General features: G+C 39.3%; 2 protein-coding genes across 2 annotated transcripts in view; both read left to right on the top strand.

Annotated features, from left to right (window-relative positions):
- The window catches only part of MCC (MCC regulator of WNT signaling pathway), a 309,795-nt gene that overhangs the window by 94,814 nt on the left and 187,791 nt on the right, over window positions 1-27,190 (top strand). The gene's annotated exons all lie outside the window — the stretch shown is intronic.
- LOC126012246 (survival of motor neuron-related-splicing factor 30-like) lies at window positions 7,415-8,344 on the top strand. The gene is given in 2 exon segments (XM_049776088.1): window positions 7,415-7,727; window positions 7,730-8,344. Coding segments are annotated over 2 exon segments (732 nt in total). The 5' UTR covers window positions 7,415-7,466; the 3' UTR covers window positions 8,201-8,344.

The raw sequence follows: 27,190 nt of genomic DNA on the forward strand, positions 1-27,190 counted from the left end.
CAGGTGTGGTTATTTTTAAGTGTTACCACTAGCCTGAAATTGAGTATGCTACAGTAACATCTCATTTCACCCAATGGATGAGTTTAACATACTGAGCTCGTATTTTAATAATTCTGTGGGCTGGAGAGATAGTACAGCCTGGATATGGCACATGACTTATGTGCAGCCAACACTGGTTTTATTCCTAGTTCTGGTTCCTCAGCCCTGCTAGGAGTGATACCTGAGTGTAGAGCCAGGAGTAGGCCCTAAGCACAGCTGGATATGGTACCAAAACCAAAAACAAACATTTCTTTCAAGGAAAACCCTCTGTTCAGAAAGCCCTCATAATAATTAGAGTTTTGTTTTTTTTAAAGTGATACACTCACAATAGATTTTGAATAACTCTGATAGATATAAGGAAGAATCCTTTTATATGAATAATCCTTTTGATAAAGCCATTCTCTAAGATGAATATCCCCTAGAAACACTGTCTCTTCTAGAAACAGGTTAGGTTTCTCTGAACCCTATTCTAGTAATAACTTTACTATGTTTTTATCACTGTACTCTTAGTATTTCTTAAAGGTACTGATGTTTACAGACAACAGAATTAAGCACTTTTGCTTTGGTGCAATAATTTGAGATGAAGAAACTGGTACTTGCTATGTTTCCAAATGAGTAAACTAGAAAACAGTGGAGTGAAGGGAATCCAGATGGCCTTTGGGAAAATGTCAACCAAAACCACCGTCACCTCAAAACTATCCGAATTACCCAAAGAACAAAAAATAACAAGTATTGATGAGGTTGTAGCAAAAAGGAAAAGCCTGAACACTGTTGATGAAATGTAAATTGATGTAGCCACTGTGGAAAACAGAATGAATGGTTCTAAATAAAATGAAAAAAGACCCTTATACTTCAGCAATTCCACTTATGGCACTATTGTAAGAATCCAAAGAAACCATAAGTATGTGAGTGTTTGAGTTCATTTTTGGACTTCTCTATTGCATCCCTTTGTTCTAAGAGTTGCTCTCTTCCAATAGCCCACCCTTTGATTACTACAGTAGTATTTTTGGGTAGAATTTAAAGTCAGGTAAAGTAATACCTCCTGTCTTCTCAGATTTTTTTTTAATTTGGGGAGCTTTATAATTCCATACAAATTTCAGTAATTTTTTTCAAGTTCTTGAAATTATTTGAATTTTTGATGAGATTTGCATCAGATATGTGTAATGCTTTAAGATGACAATACTAATTCTTTGATCATGAACTAACATGAGCTAAAATAAAAGACACCCTACTGAATGAGGAAACATTTACATCAAATAAAGGACTAACATCTAAGATATTTAACGCACTCACCGAGCTCTCTAACAGAAAAACCAACCATGGCATCAGAAAATGGGGGAAAGGACATTTTCACCATGAGGACATAGGGATGGCTAGTAGGCTCATGTAAGAGTTTATTGTCACTTATAATCGGGAAAATGCAAATTAAAATAAAAATGAGATATTATCCTATGCCAGTGAGGATTGTATACATCAAAAAGACTGGAAACAACTAGTGTTTGTGGGAATGTGGTGAAAAAGAAACCGTATTCACTGTTGATGGGACTGTTGTCTGATTCAGCCTCCATGGGAAACACAATGGAGATTCCTGAAAAAAGGCAAGATTAGAGTTCCCATGTGACCCAGTAATTCCACTTCTTGGCACCTAGCCCAAAATATGAAAATGTGAGTTTGAAAAACATATGCATACCTATGTACATTGCAGCACTTAGTACAATAGTCATGGTATATAAAAAACACAAATGTCTAATGGCAGGTGAATAAAGAAATAGAGACACAATGGAACACTGTGCAGCCAAAGGAAAAGATAAACTGCAGTTTGCTTTAGTTTAAATAGAACTGGAAGGTATCCTGTTCACTGAAGTAAGTCAGAAGGAAAAGGGCAAATACCCTGCGATCTTACTCATTTGTGCTATAAGAGAAACAAAACAAAAGAATAGTATCAGATTATAGCATCTTGACCTTGGATCACAAAACCAATAAGTTCAAGGGGTGAAGAGTGGGTGGGAGATATGATGAGGTAAACTGGATGTAACACTAAGTACATTGGAAGTAAAGGGTCTGGGCACTTTGGTAGTAAAGTGAGGTAGTTCTATGCATAAAACCATACATGCTAATGCTATTGTAAATGCGTGTCCTAAATTCTAATCGTTTTTAAAGTTTTAAGTGTTATGATCAGATTGTAGTAAAAATACATTCCTCTAATATTAACTATAATTGTAGAATAGAGTCATCAATTTTCCTACTTATTTCCCTGTTCATCTATCCTGGGTTAATTTTGCTCCTTTTTTTTTTTTTTTTGTGTGTGTGTGTGTGGTTTTTGGGTCACACCCGGCAGTGCTCAGGGGTTATTCCTGGCTCCAGGCTCAGAAATTGCTCCTGGCAGGCACGGGGGACCATATGGGGTGCCGGGATTTGAACCGATGACCTCCTGCATGAAAGGCAAACGCCTTACCTCCATGCTATCTCTCCGGCCCCGCTCCTTTTTTTTTTTTTAAATTTTTAATTTTTGGACCACACCCGGTGACACTCAGGGGTTACTCCTGGCTATGCACTCAGAAATCACTCCTGGCTTGGGGGACCGTCTGGGACGCCCAGAATCAACTGCGGTCATTCTTGGGTTAGCCCCGTGCAAGGCAAACGCCCTAGCACTGTACCATCGCTCCGGCCCCATTTTGTTTCATTTTTGTTTCAGAAAACATTGGTGTTCAAAGGTGGTGATAGTTAGATTTTATAGGTATAATGTTACCACACCATGCTCAGAATGTCAGCATCCCTCCACCACTTTCTGTTGACTTCATCCTATCCACCTGCGCTCATCTCACCCTGTCCCATTTAGTGATATCAATTTCATGGTCAGAATCTGAGTTGATTTTTTTTGGATATTTTCTCTTCCTTTGTTTGACATCCATGTTTTCACATAAAAATGTCCACCCAAAATGCTGCCTCTTTAGCATAATGGCTATTCCTCCTCCCTGGTATTCTTCCAGCATCCTTCAGTTTGCTCAATAGGGTTGAACTTAGACATATAAAAAAACATATATTTAGAGTTTAAAAAAACCCATATGTTTAAAGGTAATTTTTTGTTTCATGCATTTTAGAAAGTTTTAATTTATTTCAGAGTCAACAAGGTTTAGTTTGAATAGTTTTTATCATAGTTTGAGATCTAAAAATCTGTGTTTTCAAAATCAGGAAATAGAGCTCTTCTAAGTAAAAGAGCCCTTAGTGAGAAAGACTTCATTTATTCATATGGCATAGAAAGCTAACAAGTATTGGAAAAGTCCTCTATGATGATTTGTTTATGGTCTAGCTTTCTTGATGCCACCAGTAATTCTGATAAAACTATCTCACTATACTGTGAGACCATCCCTTCGGATGTGCTACCTTAATGTTGAGGGCTGGAGGGGAGGATTATTTTCTTGACAGAATTTGAGGATCCCCTGCTCATTCTTCTCATTTTGTGGCTGCTTAGGCTATGCCTAGAGATGAGTTTTCTCTTGCATGAGCTATTGTATTTGAGGATAAGAATTCCTGAAGAGGCGGGAAGGCAGTGAAGAAGTGCTCAGGGGATGGAAAAAAAATTCCTGAAAAGGTAAAGATTTTTCCATATTCAGTTTGGGTCTCTGGCCTTTCCTTGCAATTTAGATTCATTTACTTCTGTTACAAAACAGTCAAGACTGAATTGATTAAGAATCTATCTTAGCAATTGTTTTGGCTTGCTGGTACTGGTACTGTACTGTACTGGTACTGAAGTGAAGAATGAAGTGCCATGTTGCCTTGTCTTTGATAAATGGCAAAAAATTCGAATAGTAATAATAACCCCATATACCTGAACCTATCTTACCAGTTCTTTAATATGTAGTTTTTTGGGGGGCCACACCCGTTTGATGCTCAGGGGTTACTCCTGTCTCAGTGCTCAGAAATTGCCCCTGGCTTGGAGGGACCCTATGGGACGCCGGGGGATCGAACCGAGGTCCTTCTTTGGCTAGCGCTTGCAAGGCAGACACCTTACCTCTAGCGCCACCTCACTGGCCCCTAATATGTAGTTTTAATCAGTAATCTTTGGCTTGAAAATAGTGGCATAGTATACAGTAATAATTCTCTTCTGTGGTGGTTGTGTATTATAGAACCCAATAATATATTTTAATAAATATGTATCTATGTAAATTCCAGTATTGCTTTCTCATCATAGTGGAGTATACAGTGCCAAGCGAAGAGGTTGTCCATTGGTTGCTGAATTTGAGTTGTTAAGGTCACAGACTTTGGAAGTTAAATCATCGCACCAAATAATCTGACTTGTGTTCACTTTTATGTAAAGAGTTGCTCTAGAGTAGTATTCTTTAGCCCCTAGGGAAGGCTAGCAGAGTGGTTTTGAGCCAGCATAATTCAATCTGGACTTCGCTAAAAGCGTTATTGCTGTGGAATTAGTCCCAGTGGAGACCCAGTACAGTCACATGCATAAGCATTGCTGTGGTGGAGAGGAATGGGATGAGCATGGAGGGGGACACAGGATTCTGACACTCCCCTAGCTTCTGACAAGTGGTTACAGGGTTGTCGAGACTGAGCCCTGGGCCATATCTCCCAGTTGATCTGGAATGAGCTCCCTGGGACCATAGAGGACATTAGCATTTGACAAAGTAGACCTGAGCAGTTATTCTCTCAGTCCTTATGGGCCTCTCCGACAGCTGAACATTCTGGGTAGATCTTGGTATGGGCAGAGGGAGATCCCACTGAGATGTGGAACTCACCTCAGGCCGTGGTGGGGTGGGTTTCATTGATGAATCAGAAGTTCTAACAGGAAAAGGACAAAATTGTGTATATCTTACTAAGAGCCAATAGCCACGGAGTTTCTCCAGATTGGGCATGATTTCAAACCATCTTTGGACTTGGTAGTGACTTTGTTCATGTGAATGAAGACAAGCACAGAAAGCATATTAAGAACAACAAACTAGAGGCAGAGAGATAGCACAGCGGTAGGACATTTGCCTTGCATGCAGAAGGACGGTGGTTCGAATCCTGGCATCCCATATGGTCCCCCAAGCCTGCCAGGAGCGATTTCTGAGCGCAAAGCCAGGAGGAACCCCTGAGTGCCTCCGGATGTGACCCAAAAAACAAAGCAAAACAAAACAACAACAAAAAAGAATAACACACTAGGGGCTGGAATGGTAGCACAGTGGTAGGGCATTTGCCTTACATATGGCTGACCCAGGATGGACGCGGGTTTGATCCCAACATTCCATATGGTCCCCCGAGCCAGGAGTGATTTTTGAGCAGAGTCAGGAATAATCTCTTCGCATGTCCAGGTGTGACCCCCAAAAACAAAACAAAATGGAAAAAAAGAAGAAATAATGAACTGTTCTTTCATAGCTTCTTTAGAGCCTGAAGATTCTAAATAACTGGGAAATGTATTTAAAATGGCACACTTGTCTGCTTTTAGGCTTAGAGAGTAGTAGTAATATTTGGGATGGCAGTAATTGAGGCAGAAGTTATAGTCTAATCTTTCTTTGTCTTTCAGAAGAGGACAGATGATGTTTATGATTCATACTAAATGGAGGTAGCTTGTGTGTTTGTGTCTCACTGAACAAAGTCTCAGTATATCTTAAAAAATACATATATCCTGGGGCTGGAGTGATAACAGAGGGTAGAGCATATATTTGCCTTGCATATAGCCTACCTGGGTTCAATTCCCAGCATCCCTTATGTTCCCTCTTACCCACCAGGAATGATTCCTAATGCAGAGCCAGCAGTAATCACTAAGTACCACCAGGTGTGGTCCCAAACAAAACCAAAACAAACAAAACAAAAACAAACAAAAACATATATACAAGAAGAGACAATTACAGAAGTGAATCCCTGAGTCCAATGACTTTGAAAGGACTCATCATTAATGACATTAGTTTTTCAAAGTAAGCCTTGAGTGATGGAGCTTAGTCTGGGGAATTGATTTTGGCAAAGCTAGATTTAAAAATCAGGTGTTTACTCTAGGAAAGTCCTTTTTGTTAAAGGACCCAGTAAACCCTTCCCCAGAAAACCTCATGTTCAGTCAGTCAGAAATGTGGGGTTTGCTTTATTTTCTGAGCTTTCCCCCCTTCCACCCCTTTGACTTTTCTCTTGAAAAATCAAAGTTGAATTTAGTTATTAGAAGTGTCTAAGCAAGGAAGGCAAACGGTTGATGGCTTTGATGAAAAGGGGAAATTAGAAATGAAGTGGGGATTACATAAATAGGGAAGAAGGATAATCTGCTTTGGTGCAAGAGAAGTTTGCTGTTGGATTGTGTATTGTGTGGGTGGCCAGTAAAGACTGGAAGGGGAAAGAGAGGGAGAGAGAATGGGGCTTGAGGGCCATTCCTTGCCCAGCCTTTCCTGGCTGTCTTTAAGTTATCTTGTGTCAGAGCCTGTCTGGGAATCCTGTCTTTCCTTTTCCTGCCCTCTCTGGTCTCAATTAACTTGAGTGTTAAAACTTGCTTGGCTTAATCGGCCCCTCTAGCAAAGTAAGACTTTCCCATTTTAAAAAGAAAGGAATGTGTGTCTTGAGCTTTAATGAACCTTTACTAAACTAGCCTTTCTTGCTAATTAAATTATTTACTTTGAAGTAAAAAAGAACACCTAAGGGTTGAACATAAAGGTATGATCCAGAGATGCTTAAATATTTCTTTCGACTCATAATAAGAATTTAAAAAATGAGAATGCACAAAACTTGTTCTGAAGTTCAAGAAATTTATTTGGAGTACTTTCAATGGACAATAAAAATGAAAGCTTATAGGGGATGCAGAAAAAGAGTAAAAGAAGGTTAAATTGTGGAAACATTAAGGTGTTTGCTAGCATGTGGTAGGGGATTCTCTCCACTGCATTTGTTTGTTTGTTTTTATTTGGGGGCTACATTCAGTAATGTGAAGGGCTGACTGTGCTCAATAATCACTTCTGGTGATTCCGCTGAGCTTGAGACAAGTGCCCTACCCATTGCCTGCCTACACCCCTGCACAGTATGATTTCAGAGTATTGCTGGGCATGGCCCCTTAACAAAGCCAGGTATGTCCTCTGAGACCTTGCTGAGTATGCTCCACAACCTCCCAATTTTGTAAAAATTCACTGGTTCTCAAATGTTGTAGCCAAGAGTCATGGCCTCTTATCAGGGCCCCCTTGATTTATGGAGAAATGAGGGGCTGCATGAGTGGGCTGCTCAAGGTTCAAACACAAGTGGTAGCAAGTCAGTTGTAGACAGATAGAGTGAAGCCTTTTATAAGTGTAATAAAAGGTTCAGTTTAAGAATATTCCCGCTCGCCGCCGGCCGCGTCCTTCCTCTTCCACCGGCTCGAGGCCCGGCTTCTCGGAGACTCGTCTTCCCGCCGCTCCCGCGCAGTCGCCGCTGCCGCCACCGAGCTCCGTCGGCCCCCCCAGCCCCTTCCCGCCGCCCCCGCCCCAGACAAGATGTCAGAGGATCTAGCAAAGCAGCTGGCAAGCTACAAAGCTCAACTCCAGCAAGTTGAAGCTGCATTGTCTGGAAATGGAGAGAATGAAGATTTGCTCAAATTAAAGAAAGACTTACAAGAAGTTATAGAACTAACAAAAGACCTTCTGTCAACTCAACCTTCTGAAACTCTGACAAGTTCAGACAGTTTTACTTCTATCCAGCCTACTCACTCATGGAAAGTGGGAGACAAGTGTATGGCAGTCTGGAGTGAAGATGGACACCATGATATCTTTACAGGTGTTATGAAGCGGAGATTGAGGAGATAGATGAAGACAACGGCACTGCTGCAATCACCTTTGCTGGCTATGGCAATGCTGAAGTGACTCCCTTATTGAACCTCAAGCCTGTAGAAGAAGGAAGGAAGGCAAAGGAGGACAGTGGCAACAAACCCATGTCAAAAAAAGAAATGATTGCCCAGCAGCGTGAGTATAAAAAGAAGAAAGCTCTGGAAAAAGCACAGAGAATAAAAGAACTTGAGCAGGAAAGAGAGGACCAGAAGGTGAAATGGCAACAATTCAACAACAGAGCATATTCTAAAAACAAGAAAGGCCAGGTAAAGAGGAGTATTTTTGCTTCACCTGAGAGCGTGACTGGCAAAGTTGGAGTAGGGACTTGTGGAATTGCGGATAAGCCTATGACGCAGTATCAAGATACCTCTAAATACAATGTCAGGCATTTAATGCCACAATAATAAGAAAAACTGTTGGATTTCATCTCTGCAGGGCTTTACATTTACCTTTTTATCCTTATATTTTTCTAAAGGTAAATTATTTGTTAGACGAGTAAGGAAGATGCCATTGTTGTCCTTGTTTGACTTAATAGAATGAAACTTGAAGAAATTGCATTTGATAACTGCTATTCATTTAATTTTTTCATTACTACCACCACAATTTCCTCCAAGTTTGTTGAATAAAGCAACCTTTCTTGATAGATGCTGCATAAATAGGGCACTTAGATGAGTTGATTTTCATCAGTCCCCCACTTAGTGGATGCTACATACTTTTCTAAGTTGTAAGTTGGAATTTTCAGATACTTTAAATTTGCCACATATTTTAGCATTTCAGTGGAGAACATCAAGGCAGAAACACCAACCAGCTAAAAAGGTCTTAATCCTTAGAGTTAAAACTTTACCCAAGTAAACCTAAAGATAGTTAATCTGTAAATGGCAAAGTTTTTATTTCAGTAATATGTTTCCTAAATCTATTAAGCCATCTTTAAAATGAGTCTAATTCTTTTATTTCACTAAATTCATTTAGTTTTACGTAAGAACCGTGTTTAGGACCAGCTACCTTTTTGAGGGGCTCTTGGGGTGGTTTGTTTTGGTTCTTGTTTGTATGTTTGATTTTTTTCCCCTGCATTGATCTTTCACTTAATGGTAGTGGTACCAATTTTTGGATGTGTAATGTTTATATGAGAAAACAAAAAAGCTGATGTATAGCCCTGTATACACTGTAGATAATATTTTTGTAAAAAAAAAAAACAAAACAAAAACAAAAACTAAGGCTGAATTAATGAACAAGAATACTGAATATTTCATCATTAAAGTTTCATTGTATTTCTTGTGCATTAATTGACCATAATTCCCTGTATATTATGTTCATGTAGCTGAGTATGTAATTTTTTTGTTAACTAGATCAAGTTGTCAGCATTTGTTGGTGTAAGTAAACATTGCAGATACATCCTGAGTTTAGTTTAAGCCAAATATATACATAGAAAAAGGGTCTTCCCATTAATGGAGGATGATTTTTAGTACGTGTGTTAATTTCAGTTTTGTATGTTTAACTTTTATTAAATAAAATGTTTCTAAACTCTCCAAAAAAAAAAAAAGAATATTCCCATCCATTGAGGAATGCTAAACCTTTTCTACTGCAAGATCAAGTTAGTGTGTATTCAGCAACTGCAAATAGATTTAAAGTCATATCCAAGCAAAAGTCCTTCTCTCTCCTGGCTCTGTGGAAAGCCAGCCCCTAACCAACGAAGGGCCTTTAATCTTCACCCTGATCTCAATAGTAGTGGTCTAGCTTCAAACACCCTCACTTTTTGTCTTTGAAATTTCCCTGCTTCTTTGCTTTTTGTTTGTTTGTTTGTTTTTGGGCCACACCAGGTGACACTCAGGTGGTTACTCCTGGTTAATGTACTCAGAAATCGCTCTTGGCTTGGGAGACAATATGGGATGCCAGGGGATCGAACCGAGGTTCGTCCTAGGTCAGCCGCGTGCAAGGCAAACGCCCTACCACTGCACCACCGCTCCGGCTCTCATTTCCACTTTTATCTTTAAAATGAAATGACCTTCATGAGGGAAGAAGGCAGGAAAATGCCTCCTCGAGTTTCAGAACTCTCTCCAAAAGTTGCCATCATTTGATGGGTGTCATTAGTTCCTGTGAAAGGGAACAGGAAGAGAAAAGGTGGGGACAGCTTTGGCAAGATGTTCATGGTTGTCTTTGTAATTAGTCATTTTCTTCATTAAGTTGGCAACCACAAGGTGGGGTAGAAATGATCACATCTACTGGTCCACAGTAGGTTTTCTACCACTTCCCATAGCCCGGGTATCTATGATATATCCTATGCCTGACACATACAGAGATGTTCACTCATCCTTCCCTCACCTACTCAAGCTAGAAAATTATTCCAAGAATCTGAAATCTGAAAGGCACAGGAGCATTAAATGCAGATTGCATTTTTCGTCCCAGTGTATCCAGAAACTCAGAACACCCTTTCTATGGTGCATGAAGCTCAGGTTAAGGATCCTTTGCTTATTTTGCACATGCTGCTTTGAAATTTGATGTTTTAATTTACTTAGTCTATATTATCAGTTATCCAGGATGGACCTTCTGTGTTTCTGTGTTACTTTGCAGCATCTGTTTGCTTAGAGATTACAACAACTGTTGAGGCTGGAAATTTGGGGACCACAGCAGCACATGAATACTTGAAGAGATGCTAACAGAAGACACCAGTGGAGAAGTGATAGGCTGTAGAGGAGCTGATTGACTCTGGCCAACTCTGGCAGGTCTCTAACTGAGCCTCTATGCCAAGGTCTCAGCAGAATCTCTTGGTGCTCTGAAATAAGAAGGAAGCCTGGGCTTTCATGCAGAAATATTCTGCAGCTGAAGTGCTTAAAAATTACTGTTTTGTTTTTGGTTTTTGGTTTTTGAGTCACACCCTGCAGCGCTCAGGGGTTACTTCTGGCTCTACACTCAGAACTCGCTCCTGGCAGGATCTGGGGACCATATGGGATGCCAGGATTCCAACCACTGACCTTCTGCATGCAAGGCAAAACGCCTTACCTCCATGCTATCTCTCCGGCCCCAATTATTAACTGTTTTTAAGATCATGGCTAATAAGAATCAAATGACTAGCTCTTGTTTTAGTGCAGTTCGGGAGTACTTATTTGTATCCTTTACTATAACATACTTCTTTTTTCAAATATAAAACATAGTTCCAGTCTCCAGTTAGGTCTGTTGATTTGCACTCACATTAACTTAGTCTCTGACCACATGTTGTACTGCATGACTTTCAAAATGTGAAGAGCAGAGTGGCAGGCTGGAGGGCTTGAATCCACTACACTCTTTTCGTCAGCAACTCAGGGGGTAATAGAACTGTTCGGTAACTTTAGATTCCTTTCATCAAACAGACTTCCACCTTGTAGACTTTCTCTATGAGACTTCAGTGTTGATGGTGATGTTGATATTGCAACTGGCATGAATAGACCACTTCCTATATACCTTGTACCTTGTACTAGTTACTTCAAGTGCACCATGATAACAATTCCTTGAGAAAAATATGTTTACACTCATCATTTTTCATAAAAAAAAACTGAAGTTCGCTGATTCCATAGGACTTTCCAGTGTTATACAAACAACATACAACTCTGGCTCTAGAGGATATTTTCTTTAATGCAGTGAAATAAATATTGACAAAAGATAATCGTACCCTTTCATTTTTCAAAATTGAACTAATTTAATCAATATATATTAGGATGAAAAGTAATATTCCCTGTCATTCCACACTGTTATTCAGCATTGATGAGGATATTAAATTGGTACTAACATTTAAAAAAAAAACATTTGGGTAGTTTCCTACAAAACTGAAGATGTTCCAGTAATGTAACCTGGAATTCTGCTAGTGGAATGATTCTTTGAAGAAAAGAATGAAATATAATCTGGTGGATATAAAGGAACCTAAAGGATGGGCCAGAGATAGCACAGTGGTAGAACATTTGCCTTTGCCTTGCACACAGCCGATCCAGGACAGACGGTGGTTCAAATTCCAGCATCCAAAGGTTCCCCCGTGCCTGCCAGGAGCGATTTATGAGTGCAGAGTCAGAAGTAACTCCTGAGTGCTGCCAGGTGTGACCCCCAAACAAACAAACAAATAAAAAAGGAACCTCAAGCGAATTGGTGAAAAGTCAAAATAGAAGTGTCATTACTTTCTCTTCTCACAGACTTCTTTTTTTATTTTTAAATACTTTTTATTGTGATCAAAGTGAATTACAAGTCTTTCACATATTTAAGGTACATAGTGACATTTCTTCCCAAGTCTTCTAAGGTTTTTCTCTTCTATGTGTTCTCAGTATTTTCGGATAAAGGAGAATAGTTTGCATTTGGTATTCCTTGCAAATATTGCAAGGAATATATTTTTGCCATGACCTTTTCTTAGTAGTTCTCTTTTGAGGAATATTGTATTCTTTTAGTTAAGGAAACTTGACATCAAATCTTAGTGAGGTAGATGATGAATTAGAAGAATACCATTTTTATTTATTTGTTTTGGTTTTGGTCTACATACCATATTTTCCGGCGTATAAGACGACCCCCTAATTTTTACAGTTAAAACAGAGATTTAGGCCTATATTCGCTGTATCAGACAGAACGTTCCTGTGCTGCAGCTGTATGTACCACAGTGAGCCAATCACAACAAGCAAAGGTTCAAAGGTTCTACTGTCATAGACTTCCTCTCTGACTCTGGCCAATCTGAGCAGACTTTTGACAGTATAGATTCGGGTCCAGAACATTGTCTAATTGGCATGCATCAAAAGCCTGCTTGGATTGGCTGAGTTAGAGAGGCGGTCCGAGCAGCCTGGCAGTGATTGGTGCAGGATCGAGTTGGAAAATTCGTTTTCTGGCAATATCCAGACGACTTTCATTTAGCAGCATATCGAAAAGTTTTTCGGGATATACTCAGCGTATAAGACAACCCCCCATTTTCGGTTGACTTTTTTCCTTTTCAAAAGTCGTTTTATATGCCGGAAAATACGGTACTGTAGTTCTCAAGGCTTAACCTGACCCTGTGCTCTAGGATCCCTCCTGGCAATCTTCGGGAAATCATATATGGTGTTGGGGAATGAACAGGCTGCATATAGGGCAGTGTATTATTTCACTAGCCCAGGAGACTAACATTTTAAAATTGTGGTTGCAACAAGACTGCCTCCATTGGAGTGGCAGCAGTATCCTGAGAGCTTGTACCTGTGTCCTAGGCTTATGTAAACATCAACTTGCAAGTTGACTCTGTTTGTTGCTTGGCCATCTTTGTTATCAGCTTGCTTCTACAGTTAATTATACATTTTCTAACAGGCCTATATGATCCAGTTATATTTTCATCAGTGTAGTTCTCTTCTGAATACATGTTAAGTTAGGCAAAAGCTCCAAAGCTTTTTTTTTGCAAGTCCTTCTACAAGAGCCACAAGTGACTAGGACACAGTAGAGAACGTCTGCCACTTCCCGAAGGACGTAGCTGTCACTGGACTTAGAGTCATACATTGAATGGCCTTGTGATGCTGGATTGTAACCCTTAGAAGAGTGAGTTCTAGTTAGCTGTTACTTTAGTCTTACTGGTGATATATTCTTGCAGTTGACTTTCACTTTGATCTCAAGGGAGAACATGTGCATTTCTTCTCACATTTACTTTTCCTTCATTTCTTGTCCTCAGAAGCTAATACCTATTTCTGGTTTTTAATTTTATTTGCTGTTTATTTGTAGTTCGTGGAGCTCAGTTTACTGAAGTAAAGGGCATGGTTTATGAGTCCTACATCATGTGGTGCTTTAATTGAATGAGTTTGTTGCTTTATATTGGTAAGTTGAGACAATAGCACATTCCTTAAATAACTGAGATGTGTGTGTAATACCTCACACATGGCATTTAAGTTAATTGTTGGTTGGCATCTTTTTACTGTTTCCTCTAAAAAGTGTGCTGTCATGCTTGATTTCCCCTCTTCTCTACTTTGTTGTTTGAAATACAGCTTCACATAATAATAATGAAAAGGTAAAGCCTGTGACATCATGACTGTATTTACTTATTGTATAACATACATTTTGTAACCAAGTCCCTTTTTCTGTGACTGTCTTACTAATAAAAATGAATTTTGTTTCTTTTTATTTAAAGAAAATACATAACATAGTTGACATAACTGATCATAATTCACTTGTTTCAAAATTATTTAAAGCAAAGTTATTAAAATGAATTTTGTCCACAAGGTTTTCTTTTTTGTTTAAGCTTAACAGAACTTTAATCCATCTGCCAGCAGCCCCCAAACTGACCAGTCAGGGTCATTTCTAGCAGGAGATGAATCCTGCATGGTCATGAAGAGAGTTATATAGAGAAGGAATATAAGGAGGTTCTAGCTCTTTGATGATTTTTAAAATGATTGGCTATTGTCTAGGGGTACCTTCCTACTGTGTGTGCTTCCCTTGTGTCCTTCCCTGATAGGCTACTTGGTATGGCCTGGTAGCTTGGGCTGGTGTTAATGGAAATAGGCTTGAGGAAACCTAGCATGTGGCTTATACCATGTGTTCTTTACAAAATGGCATTCCTACTTGTTCACAACCTAAGAGAAGGCTGCCATATGGCCTTTATAAAATGGCATCCCTCCTTGTTCAGAACCCAGGACCCCACATTCCCTTTTCTTCTTATGGACCTGAGTCAAATCTTGACTCTCCTTGAGGTTCCTTGTTCTTGTCCTTATTATGGCCACATACTGGGACCTTGCACAAGCATCTTAACAGCACCTATGAGTGCCTGAATAAAGTGGGTGAGGAAGTTAATTATGCAAGAACCTACTAAGAAAATGATCCAAATAAATGAACAATGGCCCAGCCAGGGCAGTTATCTAGGAGGTTTCTCCAGGGTGATTGAACCACTCTTCGTATCAGGTAGCAGAATCTTCCCATTGTTCCCCCCCTCACCCCCCTTTCCACAAACTAACCTTTACCTGCTGCAGTGTCTCACGGATGACCCCTGACTTGTTAGCATAGAAACAACGTTGCCTGCCCCACCCCCACCCCACCCCACCCCAGTCATATACAGCCCTCCTTCCTTCAGGAAGACTAGGTCTACTCCCTGCCTGTTCTGGAGGGCAACTTCAGCTAGGGAGGCAACTTGTTCTTCCAACACCCCAATAGAAAAATGATATCTTCTCAGATCAGCGTCCACTTGTTGGGAGAATTGTTTTAGTTGCATGTCTCCCTTGACAAGGGAGGCCACTCCCACACCAGTTGATACAGGAGCTGAAGTAAGAAAAGGAATGGCCCTCTTCTGGTAGGGAGGATAACTCTGCTGAACTTGTTCCCACCCACCTTCTCCCACCAGGTATGGCACCTGGGGTAGAATGACCAGGATGCAAAAGTCATCTGGGTTTGCAAACAAGCCACACGGTTTTCTGTATCAGAACACCTGCTTCTTTTTTTTTGTTTTGTTTTTTGTTTTTTTTTGGATCACACTGGGCAGTGCTCAGGGGTTCCTCCTGGCTCTTTGCTCAGAAATCACTCCTGGCAGGCTCAAGTGGGGGACCATATGGGGTGTCAGGATTCGAACCACAGTCCTTCTGCATGCAAGGCAAACGCCTTACCTCCATGCTATCTCTCTGGCCCCCTGCTTCTTTTTTTTTTTAATTGATTTAGATTCTGTGGTTTTTAATACTTTTAATAGTGGTTTCTGAAGCACATAACAGATTATGTGATTTTTTTTCTTTTTTTTTTCTTTTAGTGATCTATTTCTTGATGGTGCTAGAAAAAATTAAAAACTCCTTGTCACCATTTTTGGTAGAAGCTAATTTGGTCTCTCACATGGTTTTTGCCTTTTCACAAAACTTGACAACATCCAATTTTAACTGCAGTAAATTTATCATGAGAATTGGGAAATCAAAAAGCCACTTTAACATGTTTGTGATATGGACATGCTAGCTGTGATAGACGCTGTAGCTGTTACTTCAATTCCCACCTGAGATTCGACCTCTTTAATACTAGATAATGCATTACCCTGTTTTATCCTCTTTCATAGTCCTAGGAGAGAGAAAGTTCAGTTTTTGGTGTGACTTTATTTTTTCCTACTTTGCTATATCTAGAAAAAAAACCTTTATGTTCCACTGTTGTTTCTTTATTCCTTAATTTGTGTTTTCTATACAACAGGACTATTTACTGAGCATAATGTAGGTTTTCTTTGACCAGATGTGGCTCATATTTGTGATTATTTATCTTTTTGGAAAAGAATCAACTTAATTTTTCTGTTTAGTTAAGGATACACATGTTTGCTTAGCAAGTGGGATTTTATTACTGCATTTTTTTACTAACAACTCTCAGATTGTTTGAGATTTTGCCCAGTGCTCATTACCATATATAATTTGAAGTCTACTTAGACTAGGCTAAATGGCAGAGTCTGGTTGGATTTTCAGAAAGTCTCAGTTCTAGAGTCAGATCACACTTTTTCTGGGATTCACAGAATGTTTCCCAAGTCATTGCTACTCCCTCCCTTTACAAACACATATAGAGGACCCATTCAGAAGCATGATGCCAACCTGATGTATCCCCCTGAAGATTCCCTTGCTAATACATCAAATATTCAGTGTCCACTGGTCTTCATAGTATTCCAACCTACTGAAAGTGAGGAAACTCAGATGGAGCAGAAATTTGGTTCCTTTTGTTTCTAGACTCAGAGACACTTCTTTCAATCTTTCTATTCCTGTGTTTGTACTTGCCTTTCAAATAGCAAATCATGAGAGTAAAATGGTGGGGTTGTTTTTGATTTGATCCCTGGCATCCCATCTGATCCCCTGAGCACTACCAGGAGTGATCCCCAAGAAATAAGCTCTGAGAATAGCCAGGTGTGTCCTCCAAACCATAATATATGATGTACATTATGGAAGGCAATAGTCCTCCTACTTTAGTACATTGTCGCTGTGCCTGGTGTAACCTCAGCTTCCAGAGTTTAATTTGTTTAAGAAATGTCGAAGCAAAAATTTCATCTTAAATGCATCTGTATTTAATACAGGCTCATACAGGCTCAGGACAGGAAATTGAGTGAAACAAACAGAAATCACTTATACCAGCGATGGCGAACCTATAGCAGGCGAAGGCCTTGCAGCTGGCACTCGGGAAGGTCCGCAATTAAGATATGTGGTGCAGCAGGAGGCGAGTGTGCCGGTGTCTACTTTGCAGCTCACCTGGCAACAGGGCCGGGCTGGCCATTGGGAGGACGTGCTGGCACTTGGACGAAATTCTTTGGTTTTGTGCGGCAGTTTGGGCACTCGGGCTCAAAATGGTTCGCCATCACAGACCTATACGGTCAGTTTATAAACCAGCACCAAAGTACACCAGCCCTGTTATTGTGGCTCGTGGTGCCTCTGTTGATGTCTTATCCCCTGCACTCTGGTTCCCCTAATTTGACCAGCATTGCCTCTGACTCAGATACATGCAGATGTGACAGTATCTCCCACACTGAGAAATACTTGTAACACAGGTGCGCACAAGACACGGATAATCACAGGCATCCCATCCTGGTGCCACCGCAATGCTGACATTCCTACTGGGTTCTTACACAGCCAACTGCAACCATAATGCACTCCCTCTCTATATAAAACAACACCAAAGCCCAGGTGTGTCATTCGAGTAGAGAGCATGCCTATATATGTGAGGCCCTGGATTTGATCCCTGGTTCTATGTGGTCACTGAAGCACTGCAGAAGTGGTGCCCTCTCTCATCAGCTGGTACCACTGGGTATGGCCATTGTTTATTTTTTTCTTTTTGGTTTTTGGGTCACACCTGGTGCTGATCAGGGGTTACTCCTGGCTCGAGGGCTCAGAAATCGCTCCTGGAAGGCTCGGGGGACCATATGGAATGCCGGGATTCCAACCACCATCCTTCTATATGCAAGGCAAATGCCTTGCCTCCATGCTATTTCTCCGGCCCCATGGCCATTATTTTTTAAAGTTAAGAAAAACTTAGTATCACATATTTTCAAATCTCAGGGTCTTAGTGCCTTTGAAAGTACCCTTATTTGTTCTTCCTTGGGTGCAGAAGATTAATCTTAACTGAGGGGTTGAGGGAGAATACCTTTTCTTTCACATTCATCTATCTTCTGGCTTATTGTTCTAAGTTTAGAACAATAACTTATTCTAAGTCTTTGGAGACCTTCACAGCCATGAGCATGTTTAATTCACCAAGAATTTAATGTGAACTAGAATTCCTAAGTCTTGTTTACTTATTTTGCTACCAATTCATATTTCTCTTCAGTGCTGGTAATGAATTATTTTTGCATGTTTGAGTATAATAACAACTTGCAAGCCATGAAAACTAGCTGTTTTTTAATCTGTTTGTCCCTTTTGGTACTAACAAAATTAGATCAAAGGATTAAGGCTAGAGAGATAAATAGTATAGAGGTGAAGATGCTTGCCTCAAGCTCTCCAAGAAATGGATCTTATTCTAGAGGGGAACAAAATAACAAAAACAAAAATAAAGAAATGGTGCTGCATCAAATTTAAAAAGTATTTGCATGACAAAAAAAAAAAAGGAAGCTAAATTAGAAAGAGCTGATATCCAAGATTTGCAGACGACTCACAAAAGTTTAACAACAAAAATTCCATTAGCTCTATCCAAAAATGGGGAGAGGAAATGAACGGATATTTCCCCCAAAGAAGACATTTGATGACTAGTAGGCAAATGAAAAGTGCTTATTGTCATTTATTAGAGAAATACAAATTGAAATATAAATTTGACATTTATTAGACATTTCACACCAGTGAGAATGACATATGTCAAAAAGATTGAAAACAATGCTAGCAGGATGTGGAACACTCATTCCCCATTAGTGGGACTGTTGATTGGCTCAGTTTCTATGGAATGCAATATGGAGATTTCTTGAAGAAGTAAGAATATAACTCCATTATGATACCAACAGTACTACATCTTGGCATCTAACCTCACATCCCCTTTGTGATGTGTGCCAGTCTGTGTCTCTGTGTCCTTCGCCAACTTCTTTCTTTCTTTCTTTCTTTCTTTCTTTCTTTCTTTCTTTCTTTCTTTCTTTCTTTCTTTCTTTCTTTCTTTCTTTCTTTCTTTCTTTCTTTCTTTCTTTCTTTCTTTCTTTCTTTCTTTCTTTCTTTCTTTCTTTCTTTCTTTCTTTCTTTCTTTCTTTCTTTCTTCCTTCCTTCCTTCCTTCCTTCCTTCCTTCCTTCCTGCCTGCCTGCCTGCCTGCCTGCCTGCCTGCCTGCCTGCCTGCCTGCCTGCCTGCCTGCCTGCCTGCCTGCCTGCCTGCCTGCCTTCCTTCCTTCCTTCCTTCCTTCCTTCCTTCCTTCCTTCCTTCCTTCTTAGGTCACACCCAGCGTCGCTCAGGGGTTACTCCTGGCTCTACACTCAGAAATCACTCCTGGCAGGCTTGAGGGACCATATGGGATGCCGAGATTCGAACCACCGTCCTTCTGCATGCAAGGGAAACGCTCTACCTCCACACTATCTCTCCAGCCCCTTCACCAACTTCTTAAGAGAATCAGGACTTCATCTTGGAGAAAACTAAACAACCAGGATTCAAAGTGCATGCTTTTTCAACCCTTTATGCTTTATGCTTTGCACTTATAAAGTGAAGTGTGATCAAACTTCATCTTTATGATGGCACATCACGATGATGAACAGCCATCCATTGCCACTGATTTTAGACCAGTGTTAATGTAGTTGATGTGGTCAGGTTGGCAGGACACCCCTGGATGCCTTTGCACTTTTCACTTATCCCTTTCAATTAAAAGTACTGGAAATGAAAATTGTATTTTTAACAGAGGTGTTTAGAGTAAAGTCTTGTGGGTTTTTCTTTTCTGTTTGTGAAAGCAAGGTGGTTTTTATGGAAACTTACTTAGAAAGGTGTGAGAGAAAAGAAGGGAGAAGTATGTTGTTCGTTTTAGATTTGTTTAACTTACATGCATAGTTACTTCTTTTGATATTTGGAGGTGGAGAGAGACTACTCCCAATGATTCCCAATGATTCTCAGGCGAACATGCAGTCCTGGAGATTGAACTCAGGGCTTCACACTTGCAAGGTATATGCACCATCATCTCAGCTACACCTCTGGCCTTCTTTTGACCTTTTAAATGAAAGTAAACTAGTTTGACTTCTGTTGCTCTAGAATTCTAGCAACTGAACTATTATAGAAGAAAACTGTGCTATTCTACAATTCAGCAAAATAAGTTTTACAGGTTGGTCTAACTTTTCTTCTGATAGCTTTCTAATCAATCCCAAAAAAAATTCATTTATTTCCATATGTAAGCAGAAGCAATTGAGATGGTAACAGAGAATTAGAGGCTGGTGTCATAGATTGTTTGAAAAGATTATCTTGGGCTGGTACAATTGGAGAGAGCAAAGAAAGTTCTGACAGTTTTTCCCTTGGATAGCCATCTGTACATTTGGTTACTAGGAAAGTCTCTAGGATATTAAATCAGTAACAAGGGAAGAGGCCTTGAGATAACTCAAGCTCTTTACTGCAAAAGACCCACCTCTGGGAGCTAGTAGCCAATATAAAGATGCTTTCATTTAAAGTGTTCTGTTCACCACAATCTTCATCCCATCTCTCATTTTGTTCCTGTTGAAATCATACATCCAGACTTAGCTAAAGTGCCCACTCTCTAATAAGAGCTTCATAAATCACCTCAGGTAGAGACTGCAGAGTCCTCTGCTATATGTGACTCATTGGAACTTCTAATGTTTTATTTGCAAATTTCCTGTGATAGTTCTATTGTTGGATGGGCACCTTACCTTTCTGCATAAGTTTGCAAGGCAGTGACTGGGTGGGAACAGCTTATGGGGCTCCCGTTACATAGAAATTCTAGCATGAAACGAACAGATTCACACTTAGGAATTCTGTAATGAAATGAGGCATTGAATATCTTAATTTTTCATATATCTCTTAATTGCCTTTTAAGTTGTACTTTGAAACTGGGAAGCGTCTTAACATTTTATTTCTTCCATATCTAATGGCGGGCTGGGCCAGTAGGTGCTCCACATACGAACAGCTGATTTTGGAACGTATGAGAGTTCAGTGTGCTGATCTCTTCACAGCTTTTCATCATTTTTTTTTTTTTTTGGTTTTTGGGCCACACCCAGTAACGCTCAGGGGTTACTCCTGGCTATGTGCTCAGAAGTTGCTCCTGGCTTGGGGGACCATATGGGACACCGGGGGATCGCACCGCGGTCCGTCCAAGGTTAGCGCAGGCAAGGCAGGCACCTTACCTTTAGCGCCACCGCCCGACCCCAGCTTTTCATCATTTTTTTAAACATCCCTCATGTTTTCTCTTTAGATTGCTTTCTCTGTTAGCAATGCCCATTCATTTCCCTTTTTATTTTGTCTGTTCATCAATTTATTATCATTATATTGATCTTATGTATAAAATTATTTAAATCTTATTTATCTTCTGACTTACTTCATGTTGAATAATTCCATAGTTTCCTTAATTTGTGGGATTGTTTATTTATATGTATATAAATAGCTCAATGGTAGTTCACTGCTTTCATGTACTATATATTCCTTACTGAATCATCTTGTGTGGACTTTTGGGTGCTTCTTTATCTTAGCTATATGTAAGTAATGCTCAATAATTGAAGTATATGTAATTTTTGTGTTGATATTTTCATATTCTTTATGGAGAGTGCCAAAAGTGGTATTACTAGGTTATATAATAGCTCTGTAGCATTTTCATGCTAAGGAAATGCCCCAGAATTTTTTCAAAATGGTGCAAAGTCAGCTATAGGGTGATATCTCATTGTGTTTTTAATCAGTATTTCCCTAAAAACTAATAATATAAGTTTTTTTTTCCCACCCGCCCCATAAGTTTTTTTTTCTTAATGTCTATTGGCTATCTCATCAAAAGAGTAGGGCATTAGCCTTGCATGAGGCTTACCCTGGCTTGTTTTCCAACACCCCTGAACCTGCCAGGAGCAATTTCTAGGTGCAGAACCAGGAGTAACACTGAGTACTGCCAAGTTTGACCCAAACACGGAAGGAAGGAAGGAAGGAAGGAAGGAAGGAAGGAAGGAAGGAAGGAAGGAAGGAAGGAAGGAAGGAAGGAAGGAAGGGAGGGAGGGAGGGAGGGAGGGAGGGAGGGAGGGAGGAAGTTATATGATGTACAGAAATATAACTTTTACCACGATCTTCTGTTTTTAATTAATATTTGACAAATTTTCAACAGCAGACAATCATACGGACCCATATGGACTTTCAAGATAATGCAGGAGGGAGCACTGGTAAATGTGATGGGGGACACTGCATTAAAGTAGGAGAGATAGCAGGGAGGTAAGGCGTTTGCCCTTCATGCAGAAGGACCGTGGTTCGAATCCCAGCATCCCATATGGCCCCGAGCCTGCCAGGGGTGATTTCTGAGCATAGAGCCAGGAGTAACCCCTGAGCGCTGCCTGGTATGACCCAAAAACAAAACAAAACAAAAAAAAGTAGGAGTAGGAGACCAACTGGTAGGACAGGGGTCACAGTAAGAAAACAAGAAAAGGTTCCGAAACACTTCTAGACACAGAAAGAATGAAAATCACTGATGATAACTGCCATTCTATGCACTAGATGTGCATCTAATGGCACTAGATGCTGCTCAGCAAGTGTAAGAACGTTGGAGATCATTACTCAAGATGACCCCTGGGGCTTGATTCTAACAGCTAAGCGTTATGATTTTTCTAATTAAATGACTTCTTATTTAGATGCTTGTGAATCTTGTTGGGAAGTTTTGGATACTTGAAAATATAGAAAAACACTCAGAGAGCTGAAGGAATCGCTTGATATTTTGCCCCCAACTCATCAAGCTGCCCATATAATACAAAGTGTTATTTTCCTCTTGATTTCACTTGCTAGCATCTGTCTCTGAGCTCTTACCCCCTCTGTGAATATCCTCTCAGAGAAATGCCCTTCTCTGCAGGATGATGACAGAGAGGATTTTAATACACCCAACATAATATGAAATCAGAGGCAGCATCTGCTGTGTCAGCAAATGATGGTTAAAATTCAGTTAAAAGCAATTTGAGTACATAGCCAATTCCAGCTAATAGAACAAGTCACAACGAAAGTTGTTTGTTTTCCCCCTCAAATATTCAGTGCTTTTATTGCAGTCCAAAATGTTCTGATTAGATGGCTGGCTAGCCAAGGGAGCGATGCAGGGTGAATGAGATATCCTCTCCCATTCAGTAGGTGGTCTTTTCATTCTGTTTGGATTTCCTTTTTATGAACAAAACTTAAAACTTAATGTGATAAATTTAATAAAATTTTGAATCTAATGTGATCTCAATTATTTTACTTCCATTTCTCTGCTGTTGGATCCAAGTCCCTTCAAACATCTTTAACACTGATGTTTTATATACTTTGTTGAGAGTTCTTATGTTGAAATCTTTCATCTTTAACCTCCCCCTTTTTTTGGCTGGGTGGAGGCCTACACACCAAAATGCTCAGGATTATCCTTGGTGCTGCATTTGGAAATTACTCTTGGCTTGTATGGTAGGTTGTATGGGGCGCTGAAGATTGAACCTGCATTGACGATGTATAGGGAGATTGCCCTACTCGCTCTATTCTTACCCCTAAAATCTTTAACCCTTTTCTTTAAAAAAATTTTTTTGGTTAGCACATCATGATTTACAAAGTCATGCATAGTTGAATTTTAGGCAAACTGTTGCAGCATCAGTTCTATCACCAATGCAGAATTCTTCGCACCAATGTCTCTAGGTCCCTCACACTCCCTGAGCTGACTTCTTAATGGATCCATTGGAAAATTTGATGCTGAAGTTTGGATCTCCACTTTCAGTGTTGTTTATTCTGTGGATATAAAGCTATACCACTCTTCTGCATCACTGATGTACCCAATGTTCTTGAGCTCTTGCCTGTATTCTTGTCCATTCTTATCCTCTCCATTCTTCATTCTTACCCTTTCTGACCATCTTTCTAGATTCTAGGTCAAGGCTGATTGCATTAGCACCCCCTTTAATACCTTTCATTCCCTCCTCTAGTTTCTCTATATTCCAGAGATAAATGAGATCATCCCATGTTTGTCCAATTTCTTCTATCTTATTTTATTTGAGATGGCATCCTAGTGTTCCATCCAGGTACAATGAATTGCATGATTTTGTCTTCTCTTGCAGCTGCATAGTATTTCATTATGTTTTATACACACACCACAACTTCAGAATACACTTTTCTGTTATTGGACACCGTTTGATTTAATATCCTAGCTATATTTGTCAGAGCTGCAATGGATAATGGTGTGCATATGTTTTTTTGCTCCTTGGAAATAAGAAGTGAAATTTCTGGGTTTTATAGCAGAATTTCTTGACTGAGAAGTTTCTATACTGTTTTTCCCCAAATGTCAATCCAGATAACATTTTTGCCCTTTTTCACCATACCCCTGCTAACATAGATTGTTTCCAATATTTTTGATATTTGCCGTTCTCACTGGTGTGAAGTATTTGAATTTGTTTTTCTATATTGGATTAGAGAGTAGTCCTGTTTTACTCATTCAAGCCTGTGGCTATTGCATCTTCCCAACACCTTACTGAAGAAATTCATTTTTCTTGTTGTATTGCCCTAGTATACCTTCACCACCACCCCAGACCCTCCACCATTACCCTTGTGCCACTCTTACTCTGCTTCTTCCTTTCCTCCCCATTCTCCTATTACTTGGTAATATTAAATTTGTAACCCAACATCAACTGGTATTTATGTTGTCTCCTTGTGATTTAACTTCATTTAATAGGATGCCTTCAAGTTTCATCCAAATCTCTATGAACTTATAGATTTCATTTGACCTTATACTGCATACCATTTTATTGTGTAAGCACACATGCACACACACACACACACACACACACACACACACAACTTTATCCATTCGCCTGTCATTGGACATTTGGGTTGTTTTTATATCCTTACTATTGTACTAAGTACTGCATTGAACATAAGTGTGCATATATCTTTTTGAATTCCTGTTTTTGTATTTTGGGTATGGATGACAAAATTAGAATAGCTGAAAATTCTTCTTTTACTTTTTAAAGAAATCTCCATACTATTTTCCAGAGTCTAAACCAGAGGACATGACCATTAGCAGTTAGTTCCTTTCTTACCACATCCCTGCCAACTTGAGAAATGTAATAATTATTTTGAGTTGAACTAATCGATCTAAGTTTTTCTAATACTATTTGGCTTTTTGCTGTAACAAACAATATGAAGTAAATTGTTTTAAATTGAGAACAATGTGAATTCCAGGTCTTCCACAGTTGTAGTTCAGTTACATAGTGACAGTGAATCAGGGCCATTCCCACCACTAGTGTTGACCTTCCTCCACCAGAGTTCCCCCCAGGCACCCCAAACCTCACCCCTAGACCCCTGGACTATTAGTGTAAAACAGGCTCATTTTGTGTTTAGCTTGTTATAGTTTGAGTCTCTTGATTCTGTTGTCATTGACTTTGGCTTGGGTATTTAGATTTGACCTCTTTTTATTCTTATCTGAGACCACTTGGATTCTGGGCCCATCCATTTTTATTTTTCCTTTTCTCAATTTGTAAAAGACATAGAAATAGGAGACAGAACAAAGTGATTTAAGTTCTATGGTTCTATGGAAAGCAAGAGCCCCTATGTAGAATATAAATAAAATTAAAAGAAGAAAAGAAGAGGGGAAAAAAAGAAAAAAAAGGGCGGTTATGGTGGAGGGGCAGGTGAGCTACAGGGCGTCGCCACCTATGAAACATTCTGTCAAAAGACTGACTACAGGTTTCAGGCATGTTGGTTGTCCAGCCCCACTATCTAGACCTTTTTATGGTCCCCAGAATTTTTTTGCTTCAACAAATGTGAATTGCAAGTTTTTTACAGTCATATTTAAGGTACATAGTAACAGTGAATTAGGGCAATTCCCCATCACCACCGTTGACCTCCAAGCCTGCAAGGTGTGATCTTTGAGTGTAGAACAAAGCCAGGTGTAGCTACAAAACAAAAAAGAAAAGAAACACAAAAAAAAAAAAAAAACGAAAAAGAAAAAGAGGCCTCACTTGAAGTTAAAGTGTGACTCCCTAAAACATAAAATGTGGGAGAGAGGAGAAAAACATAAAATGTGGGAGAGAGGAGAATAAAAATGAGGACTGTATTTTTAGATTTATTATGTCTTTTCTTGTTATTTTTGTTTTGTTATGTTTAGAGCATTTGAATTTTTAGATTTTGCATTTTATGTTTCAAAATTTTTATTTGGTTATTTAGATATTATTTTACTAATAAATTTAAATATTTATATGTAGCCCAGATGTTTTATTCTGAGAATCTGGACTATATTTTTCTGAAAAATGTTGCTTTTGTTTATTTAATTGGACTCATACTACAAACTCTACCTTTTGGGTAAAGCTAGAATTTCTTTTTATTTCTTGGAATATTTTACTCTGAACTACAATATGTAATTTAAGAGGCAATAAAATTTTCAAACATTTTTATAGCATTAGTAATACTATACTTTTTCCTAGATCTCTGATTAATTCAGTACTACCTTAAATTTTCATTTATTCTGTTTTCTTTTCCAGTTCCCTCTTGATTTTCAAAGGACAGGAAGACTTCAGATTTTCAAATGGAGTTTTCTGTTAAATGTGCCCTGCCCTCCCTCCCTCCCTCCCTCCCTCCCTCCCTCCCTCCCTTCCTTCCTTCCTTCCTTCCTTCCTTCCTTCCTTCCTTCCTTCCTTCCTTCCTTCCTTCCTTCCTTCCCTCCCTCCCTCTCTTTATCTCCCCCTCCCCCCCCTCTCTCCCTCCCTCCCCCCCCTTCTTTTCTTCCTTCCCAGTAGTGCTCAGGGCTCACTCCTGGGGATCGCAGAGTACCAGGTCATTACATACAAGGCAAGCACCTTATCACTGTACTGTCGTCACTCAGGGCCCTGTTAATTTTCACCACTTTACATAAAAATGTATAAGATTAAATATTTGATACTTCTAATGTATTGTTACATGATGTTTGTTAGCATTTGGCTAGTACAGAAGTAGTATTTGCCTCCGCTTCTTAGAGATTTGGGTATATATATATATATATATATGAAATGTTTCTTTCGTTAACTTGTCATGTTTTGATTTCCAAGTATGAGGTTGGCCTCATAAAGTGAATTTGGTACTATTTTCTTCTTGGATGTTTTTGAAAAGAGTCTGAAGAGAATAAGTTTATGTTTTTTCAAGATTTATTAAAATTTACTAGTAAAATCATCTGGTCCAAGATTCATTTTAGTTACTGTTTCAACTTTCAGATCTGTGAGCAATTGATTTCAGTTTTCTGTTTTATTTTATTTCAGTCTTGGTAAACTGTGCTTTTCTAAAACTGTGTTTATTTATTTTTTAGGTTATAAAATATATTGGCCAAGAATTATTAATAACATCAATTTCTTAATTTTTTGTATTTCTAAGATACCTTAATATTTCTCATTTTTAATTT

This window comes from Suncus etruscus, chromosome 6 (genome assembly GCF_024139225.1).
Source record: "Suncus etruscus isolate mSunEtr1 chromosome 6, mSunEtr1.pri.cur, whole genome shotgun sequence".
NCBI lineage: Eukaryota > Metazoa > Chordata > Mammalia > Eulipotyphla > Soricidae > Suncus > Suncus etruscus.